Source organism: Tachyglossus aculeatus, chromosome 5 (assembly GCF_015852505.1).
Source record: "Tachyglossus aculeatus isolate mTacAcu1 chromosome 5, mTacAcu1.pri, whole genome shotgun sequence".
Taxonomy (NCBI): Eukaryota; Metazoa; Chordata; class Mammalia; order Monotremata; family Tachyglossidae; genus Tachyglossus; species Tachyglossus aculeatus.
The window spans coordinates 80,740,362-80,750,408 of NC_052070.1; the positions used below are offsets into that span (position 1 = coordinate 80,740,362).

The 10,047-nt window shown below is 43.1% G+C and overlaps 1 protein-coding gene across 1 annotated transcript; it reads right to left on the reverse strand.

Annotated features, from left to right (window-relative positions):
• Positions 1–483: 483 nt before the first annotated feature.
• On the reverse strand, positions 484–1,693 carry TCIM (transcriptional and immune response regulator). Its single transcript, XM_038746425.1, has one exon. The coding sequence runs from the start codon at positions 1,602–1,604 to the stop codon at positions 1,284–1,286; it is 321 nt and encodes a 106-aa protein (XP_038602353.1). The 5' UTR covers positions 1,605–1,693; the 3' UTR covers positions 484–1,283.
• Between the last annotated feature and the right edge of the window lie 8,354 nt (positions 1,694–10,047).

Genomic DNA, 10,047 nt, shown 5'->3' on the forward strand with positions numbered 1-10,047 from the left:
TTTCTTCATACTTGGCTAACATATATGTTGCCAAGGAGAAAAAAATGGAAAACTACCCTCCCCCAATGATATATGTTGGGGAAATCATTCATTCAATCATATTTATTTAGTGCTTACTGTGTGCAGAACACTGTACTAAGCACTTGGGAGTGTACAATCTAAGAAATTTCAGTGATGAAGTGCCTGATGCTTTGGGGGTAAATCAAATCAGGGTTGCTCCCTGGCTATAAAATGTGAGCCTTTGCCTTGCTTGAACTGAGTCAGCTGGCTACCAAAAAATCTTTCAGAAAGTTCCTTTCTATAATTCAATATAATTAAGGGCAAAAGCTAAGTACCTAGGCAAGAATACTATATTCAATACACTTTTCATTATTTAAAATTAAAATTATTGCAAACCAAAAGCATCTACATTTAAAATAATTTATTATGGTTGCAGAGCAGATCACTTGCATGTACAATAAATAATAGAAACTATTGCATTTTCCACAAAATCCTAAGAATAATATTTATGTTCTAATATCTAACACAGTATCTATAAGATCTGTAATTATGGCATATTAACGTAAGAATGAAAAAGAATCTATATGACTTTCACAGTACTTTAGTTCAATGAAGGAACTCCATTACATTCTGCGCAACCAGTTAGAAATGTACAAAATACATGTTACAAATGAGAATAGACACACAACTGCAGAGAGCTGCTAGAAGGAATGCAGCCTCTGGAATTTCTTCTTACACCTTCATGGTGCAATTTTAAGGCATTGTAATAAATGCAAATAAGTGATCAATTACTGATCTATAACCTTTCATACCGACAGAAAACTTTGAGGGTTAGAAACATTTTCAACATTCAAGTCAAAATTTGGGGAAGAAGTTAGACACCGAATCTTCTTTCCCTTTCAACTTGATAAAAAAGCTCAGTCCGCTTGGCTCACAGAAACTCAGTCTCCTGGTTGTGTTTCTTTACAAGCCATCTGCATCTGTTATCTTCATATCTCTCTCTCTTTCTCTTAACTTCATATGGGGTCCTCTTGTCCTCTTGATACTGGAGACAGTTCATTCCTAGTTGGAGAGTTTTTGATCAGTGCTGTCAGCCTTTTATTCTGTAACTTCTCAGGTGTATAAAATTGGTTTGGATCATGCTGACCAGCTTTTCAGGTTCACTTGCCCTAGCAAAAGCTCAAAAGGCAGCTAGCAGACCAGTGCATTTGTTAAGATTTCACAAACTTGGTTTCATTCCGTAAATGTTTTTTTTTCCATCTATTTTCTCTTTAGTTGAAAGTTCAGTGAACTTTGATTGAATATTTCCGGAGTTTCAGAAACTGAAAAAGCTTGTCTTTTGTCCTCTTCTTGAGAGCCATCAGTGCCCTTGTCTTTTCTTCCAAATCTTGGTCAATGGCGAAAATGATTTTTGCTCTCTCCTCTGCTTTTTTGTCTCCAGAGTTCTTGAAGAGCTTCTGTAGTGATTCTTGATCAATGTTTTCGAAGATGTTGCCCACAGCTTTTTTGCGAGAGGCCGTGTCAAAGTGGTAGCCATGGACAGATGGGCTCACTCTTAGAGATGAAGACATGGTGAAGGATTGGTGGATTTTCTTTGCTTTCATCTATCTCGGATGCTCAGGAATTGTGCTTCGGTGACTAGTCAAAGGAGTCTGTAGAAAACTCATTCCCGAGCTGCTATTTAAAGACAGAACAAAAGCTCAAAGCTCAAATTACAGTGGTGACATCAGAGTGATCTCAAGAAGGGATAATCAGACAGCTTTAACAGTTCAACTGCCAACATCCTGCCGGCTCTTGTGCAAAAGGGGTCTAAAAGTCATCTTTGGTAATCGTGAAAGCACTGCAATAAAGGAAAGGAGTTTCCAAAGCCCTGGGTTCATATGAGGAATCTAAGCCAGAAAAAGAAATTGGATCCCCAAATGGGGCTGCTGTAATCCTTCAGGAGAAAACTTTAGAAAATCCTAGTGGGTTACTAACCCAGTTTTAAGGTGACTACTAACCCAGTTAAAAGAGTCATTCCTGGGGGTGATAATTAAGTCTTGCCAAACTTGTTAGCTGTCCACAGCAGTCCACTTGTACACTCCAAGTTGTCGTGACATAGTGAACAAAGTAAGGATATGGATATCTCATATTTTCCTCTGATCCATTGTTCATTCAGGGTTGGGTTCTCTTGCTTGAGCCCAAAGTGCTGAAATTCTATTCTTCACCCTTTCTTGTAGTCTTTAGATAATGGCACTGCACTTCCCCATTTAATAGGATAGAACCATTCTTCAAAAGTACCCAAAGTGGTGGCCATAACCTATAACCTCTATCATTCAGCAGCAGGTGAGGTACAATATGATTGGAGGATCTCAGAGGGTATTTTTGCTTTTTTTGTTTTTTTATGATATTTGTAATGTGCTTACTTTGTGTCAGGCTGGGGTAGATAAAAGATAATCAGGCTAGGCACAGTCTCTGTCCCACATAGGGCTCACAATCTTAATCCCCATTTTACAGATGAGGTAACTGAGGCACAGAGAAGTTAAGAGACTTGCCCAAGGTCAGACAACAGATAAGTGATGGAGCCAAGATTAGAACCCAGGTCCTTGGACTCCCAGGCTCATGCTCTTTCCACTAGGCCTCCCAGATTCTCAAGTGGAGTTTTTGCCTGAACTCAAACTTTCCATTTCTGTGAAGGATAGGGCCCCTGTATTATATCCACATTTCTTAATTTTCAAGCTCTGTTCCTTATTTAATAACAATAATAATAATGATGATGGCATTTATTAAGTGCTTACTATATGCAAAGTACTGTTCTAAGTGCTGGGGGGGTACAAGGTAGTCAGGTTGTCCCATGGGGGGTTCACAGGCTTCATCCCCATTTTACAGATGAGGGAACTGAGGCCCAGTGAAGTGAAGTGACTTGCCCAAAGTCACACAGCTGACAATTGGTGGAGCTGGGATTTGAACCCATGACCTCTGACTCCAAAGCCCAGGCTCTTTCCACTGAGCCACTCTGCTTCTCCACTGCTTGAAAGGCTGACCTCCAGTTTCCTGCCACCCACCAATATAGGTAATTGTGTTGTATGAAGAGATTAGCAGAATATGGTGGGAGAAATTGTAATAGCATTTATTGAGCACTTACTGTGTGACAACAGCACTGTACTAAATGCTGAAAGAGAATATACGAGTGGGAATTTATTTACTGTGAATAATTGAATTGAATTGTATTCACTGAGTGCTTACTGTTAGCAGGGCACTGTTCTAAGCACCTGGAACAGTACAACATAAGTTAAATTAAGCACTGCCCCTGTCCCTTGTGGGGCACACAATCTTTAAAAATTGGGAGAATCTGGGGGAGACTTGTGCAGAATGACATTTTAGAAAAATAATCCTGGTGGTGGTAAGACTGGACAGGGAGACCCATGAGAAGACAAGCCAGGAAAGGACAAGTGCCTGGATGAGGGGAACAGTAACAGAATGAGGGGGCTACTAACACAACTCCCTGCAACTCCCACCAAAGCTGGGTTTTCTAACCCTTCTCCACCTCTCCTTCTGCTAATTCTCTACAAACACCCTCCCTCCCAAACCAAACCAACTGGTCTGCAATTCAAATCACTCACTCAATCAATCCTATTTATTGAGCACGCATGTTTTAAGAAAAATGGCATGAGTTAAGTGCTTACTAAGTTAAGACACTGTACTAAGCACTGGGATAGACACAAGCTAATCAGGCTGGACTTAGTCCATGTCCCATGTCGGGCTCACAGTCTTCATACTATTTTTCAGTTGAGGTAACTGAGGCACAGAGAATGAAGATGATGATGGTATTTGTTAAGCATTTACTGTGTGCCAAGCACTGTTCTAACCTCCAGGGTAGATACAAAGTAATCAAGTTATTCCCACATGGGGCTCACAGTCTTAATCCCCATGTTACAGATGAGGGAATTTAGGCACAGAGAAGTGAAGTGGCTTGCCCAAGGTCACACAGCAGACAAGTGGAGAAGCAGGGATTAGTACCCATGTCCTCTGACTTCCAAGCCCGTGCTCTTTCCACTAGCCCATGCTTCTCATATCACAACCCTTTCTGACCTCAAGCTCCTTGAGGGCAGGAATCATGTCTACCAATTCTATTATACCTTCCAACATACTCAGTACAGCAGCCTGCACACAGCAAACAGTCAATAAATACTGTTAATTTAATTGACCTATTAGGGGTGACCCCCAAATCTCAGATAGGCATGCTAGTAATTAGCTGCTTTCAGTCATGGAAACATGTCATTGTTAAAGTGTATGTTCCCAAATCCTATAGCTGCTTTGGTGTCTAAGAGTAATTTATACAGGTGCCAAAATAGAGCTTGTGCCCAGTTATAACATTTTATTTTGTGTCTAATTATTGTGTAAATGGAACCTGTGGGGCAAATGGATTTCGATGGGGGAAAATGGCAATAACTCTTACAAAGAGTAGCAGTGTGATGCAGTGGAAAGAACATAATAATAATAATGGCATTTGTTAAGTGCTTACTATGTGCCAAGCACATGTTCTAAGTGCTGGGAGGCATACAAGGTAATCAGATTGTCCCCGGTGGGCCTGGGAGTCAGAGGATCAGGGTTCTAACTCCAGCTCCACCACTTCATCAATCGTATTTATTGAGCGCTTACTATGTGCAGAGCACTGTACTAAGCACTTGGGAAGTACAAATTGGCAACATATAGAGACAGTCCCTACCCAACAGTGGGCTCACAGTCTAAAAGGGGGAGACAAAGAACAAAACCAAACATACTAACAAAATAAAATAAATAGAATAGATATGTACAAGTAAAATAAATAAATAAATAGAATAATAAATATGTACAAACATATATACATATATACAGGTGCTGTGGGGAAGGGAAGGAGGTAAGATGGGGGGGATGGAGAGGGGAACGAGGGGGAGAGGAAGGCGGGGGCTCAGTCTGGGAAGGCCTCCTGGAGGAGGTGAGCTCTCAGCAGGGCCTTGAAGGGAGGAAGAGAGCTAGCTTGGCGGATGGGTAGAGGGAGGGCATTCCAGGCCCGGGGGATGACGTGGGCCGGGGGTCGATGGCGGGACAGGCGAGAATGAGGTACGCTGAGGAGATTAGCGGCGGAGGAGCGGAGGTTGCGGGCTGGGCTGTAGAAGGAGAGAAGGGAGGTGAGGTAGGAGGGGGCGAGGTGATGGACAGCCTTGAAGCCCAGGGTGAGGAGTTTCTGCCTGATGCATAGATTGATTGGCAGCCACTGGAGAATTTTGAGGAGGGGAGTAATATGCCCAGAGCGTTTCTGGACAAAGATAATCCGGGCAGCAGAATGAAGTATGGATTGAAGTGGAGAGAGACATGAGGATGGGAGATCAGAGAGAAGGCTGATGCAGTAGTCCAGACGGGATAGGATGAGAGCTTGAATGAGCAGAGTAGCGGTATGGATGGAGAGGAAAGGGCGGATCTTGGCAATGTTGCGGAGCTGAGACCGGCAGGTTTTGGTGACAGCTTGGATGTGAGGGGTGAATGAGAGAGCGGAGTCGAGGATGACACCAAGTTTGCGGGCTTGTGAGATGGGAAGGATGGTAGTGCCGTCAACAGAGATGGGAAAGTCAGGGAGAGGACAAGGTTTGGGAGGGAAGACAAGGAGTTCAGTCTTCGACATGTTGAGCTTTAGGTGGCAGGCAGACATCCAGATGGAGATGTCCTGAAGGCAGGAGGAGAGGAGATGCAAGCCTGGAGGGAGGGGGAGAGAGCAGAGGCAGAGATGTAGATCTGGGTGTCATCAGCATAGAGATGATAGTTGAAGCCGTGGGAGCGAATGAGGTCACCAAGGGAGTAAGTGTAGATAGAGAACAGAAGGGGACCAAGCACTGAACCTTGGGGAACCCCCACAGTAAGAGGATGGGAGGGGGAGGAGAAGCCTGCAAAAGAGACTGAGAAAGAACGACCGGAGAGATAAGAGGAGAACCAGGAGAGGACGGAGTCTGTGAAGCCAAGGTCAGATAGCGTGTTGAGGAGAAGGGGGTGGTCCACAGTGTCGAAGGCAGCTGAGAGGTCGAGGAGGATTAGGACAGAGTATGAGCCGTTGGATTTGGCAAGCAGGAGGTCATTGGTGACCTTTGAGAGGGTAGTTTCCGTGGAATGTAGGGGACGGAAGCCAGACTGGAAGGGGTCGAGGAGAGAGTTGTTGTTGAGGAATTCTAGGCAGCGCATGTAGACAACTCGTTCAAGGAGTTTGGAAAGGAATGGTAGGAGGGATATGGGGCGATAACTAGAAGGTGAGGTGGGGTCAAGAGAGGGTTTTTTTTAAGATGGGAGAGACATGGGCATGTTTGAAGGCAGAGGGGAAGGAACCAGTGGAGAGTGAGCGGTTGAAGATGGAAGTTAAGGAGGGGAGAAAGGATGGAGCGAGAGATTTCATGAGATGAGAGGGAATGGGGTCAGAAACACAGGTGGCCGGAGTAGCACTTGAGAGGAGGGAGGAGAGCTCCTCTGAGGATACTGCTGGGAAGGATGGGAGAGTAGCAGAGAGTGTTGAGAGCCGGGGGGTTGGAAAAGGGGGGGAAGTGACTTTGGGGAGGTCGGACCTGATGGATTTAATTTTGTTAATGAAGTAGGAGGCCAGATCGTTGGAGGTGAGGGAAGGAGGAGGGGGAGGAACCGGGGGCCTGAGAAGGGAGTTGAATGTACGGAAGAGCTGGCGGGGGTGATGGGCATGGGTGTCAATAAGGGAGGAGAAATAGTTTTGTCTGGCAGAAGAGAGGGCTGAGTTAAGGCAGGAAAGGATAAAGGCACACTTGCCTGCTGTGTGACCTTGGACAAGCCACGTAACTTCTCTGTCCCACAGTTACTTCATCTGTATAATGGTGATTAAGACTGTGAGCCCCATGTGGGACAGGGCTTGTGTCCAATGCAATTATCTTATGTCTATCCCAGTTCTTAGTACAGTGCCTGACACATAGTAAGCGCTTAACAAATGTCACAATTATTATTATGATAACTCTGTTTCTTTTGTGGTGATAGTTTGACGCTTCTAGATTCCAGAAGCAGAAAAGTCAGGTCAAAAATCCTAAGAAATGTGTTGTCTGTTGTTGCCCCAGGTCCTCCTGGACATTAGCGCTGTCTAAATACTTCCCACCCTCGCCCCAGTTCAGATTTTCTTGCTTGAAAATATAATCACATCTATTTTCATTCCACCAGCCTTCTTTGCTGTACCTCAATGCCATGGGTGTTTTTAGTGATTCCCAGGAATTTTGAATACAACCTCTGGACTCTCTGGTTTGAATAGCAGTAATGGTTCCATTGCCAGTTAGACCAACAGTCTTAAAAATCCTCTAAAGAATCTATATTAATTACTAGCCTCATTCCCCTCAATCCTTCTAAAAAGTTTTTTTTAAGGAAAATTCAGGTTTTGCCTTTATTATAGTTGTTACAACTCCTCTGCCGTTCTGAATGTATCAACGGATTTGTTTTATACCCACACTATTGACTAAAATGTCATTTCTGATCTCCTAATTACCAGTGAATTGAAGCTGTCCCAACCTGGTAGTATCAATGCTAATGCTTTGTTCTAAAATACTACAGGGAATCTAGACTAAATGCAAATGCTAAAATAGTTCCAACTACACATGTTCAACATTTTCTAGTTAAAATCCAGAGCAGTTTAAAAAAAACCACATTTATTGTACCACACAAATTTTCTACTGTGATTATTTTGGTAAGTGATTTTTTTTGCATTTGAAATAAACCTCCTGGCTTTGTTTAACCAGCACTCCTGTATTTTCAATGACCCCCTCCCACCCACAAAAGGAGGTAGATGAACTGTTCTTTTTATAATTTCTTAATTAGCTAGTTGAATTTTAAGCCTTCGGAAACCTCGCATTTGGCATTTACAGCATATTTAAAATGAAAACAGTTGTGACCATAAGCTGACATGTTTTTCTCAGGAAATGAACATGAGGTATTTATATGTATTTATAGGACCATGTGTGATACCATTTACCACTTATTTCTCATAAAGAATAATTCGTGACTTGGTCAAAACAATTCCTTACACAACAGAGGCAGCTGGCGTGTATGTGGGGCCCGGGGCAGGAATGACGTCAAGCAATGATGTTGCGTGCCTTCCGAGTGGGAGGATTTGCAGGGCACAGTTCTTCACCCCAGCTGAGCTGGTGTTCCTGCTAGGAGGCGACTTTGTCCTAGGGTCAGGGGAGTCCCTGGTTCACTGCTGATCCTTCTCAGGCCAAACCTAGGTTTCTATTTTGGTTCCCAACCTCCTTTGACCCCAGGACAAAGCTTTTGCCCAGAGAAAATGCTTATCTGAGTCACAGTGGAAACAAGTAGAGGGCAGTACTGCTCTAGGGCCGGGGGCGGCTCAGAGCCTCCTGTCATTAATCAGTCAATCATATTTATTGAGCACTTACTGTGTGCAGACCACTGTACTAAGCAGTTGGGAAAGTACAATATGACAGTAAAGAAACAAATTCTCAGCCCATAATGAGCTTACCAGGTAGTGCCTGGAACATAGTAAGTGCTTAACAAATACCATCTTATAATTATTATTATTATTAGAGGAGCAGACAGACATTGATATAAATAAATTAGAAATGTGTACATAATTGCTGTGGGACTGGGAAGGGGGATGAATAAAGGGAGCTAGTCAGGGCAATGCAGAAGGGAGTGGGAGAAGAGAAAGAAGAGCTTAGTCAGGGAAGACCTCTTGAAGGAGATACACTCCTCTTGGCTCAGCAGCCTGGGGCCACCTCCCTACTTTCCTTCCTTCTCTACCAAGTTCCTTCCTCCAACTCGGCAAAAGAGGGGTTAAACTTACCAATTATAATGAGTTTCTCTAAGAGGAGATGACAGAACATATTTCATAGATACTGCCATTTCCAAACAGAAGTGCCTCCTTTGCAAAGTTTTGTCATTCTTGGATGGAGTGAAGAATTGCGGAAAAAGTTTGATAAAATATCAGAGAGAGAGAGAGGAATAGGAAGAGAAGGCTCAGGACTAGTAATAATAATGATGGTATTTGTTAAGTGCTTACTATGTGTGAAGCACTGTTCTAAGCGCTGTACTTGCAGCTCTTGGTCCTTATCCCTTAAGCTCCCTACCAAGTGTTATATGAATTCAGAACAATTTTCCCATGGAAATAAAAAGTATTAATGTTTTTCCAGTCACTCAGTAATTTTTTTTTCATATAGTATTGAGAAAGTTGGAGGCTTTGTACTGTTTCTATCTCTACCATTCCAAGCTTATTTGTAGTGTTATATTTACCTAACCTTAAAACCATTTTGGAACTTTGAGTTCCTCTGACTTTCCTGTCAGTTCAGTCATGCTCCTTGTTTATACATAGCAAACAGCAGCTTTTGGAGTGCGAATTTATTTTATTTATGTACAAACTCCAAAGCGCTGTAGCCATCCAAATCAGCTGAGCAATACAGACAGCTGTGGAGTTTCTGGGGAACTAGCTCTCCGTGTTTCTCTCATCCATTTTAAATCCCTGGTGTTCCATTAAACTGCCAGGCCCCATAAGTGAGTCTAGCTGGCTCTAGCTAGTGAGTAACTTCTGCACCTTCTATTTATCACCTCTGACTGAGAATCGTCGTGATTTCTGGGAATTGTCTCGAGTTTTCATTTTCCACTACATTCCCACTGATAAAACTGAATTTTTTGTAGACATCACCAGAAATTCACTGCTAGTTTACCAGTTCCGGTATGCCCAGAAACTGCAACAGTGCATACAAAAAACGTGATTACCAATCCACCAAGTTGCCAAGGTTATTACAAGTTGTTCCCAACATACATAGGCAAGACTATCCCTGGCTCCACAGGGGAATTCTTCTAACTACATAGAGAGCCATTAAGAAAAGTGAACTTAGATAAGGATCAGCAATATGCTAAGAAACAGAACAGACTATTTCTCTCTTGTTCCCCCAGGACTCTTGAGAGGAGCAATTTCCAAAGACTGCTTATACTTACACAAATGACAATCCCATCCCACAGTGAACATCCTGATTCCTCTCCCCCTGCTCTCCCCCACCATTTGAATGACATATGGTAAAC

What these genes read in the sequence shown, in the direction of transcription:
- TCIM (XM_038746425.1), bottom strand. Translation starts at nt 1,604, where the DNA reads ATGAAAGCAAAGAAAATCCACCAATCCTTCACCATGTCTTCATCTCTA.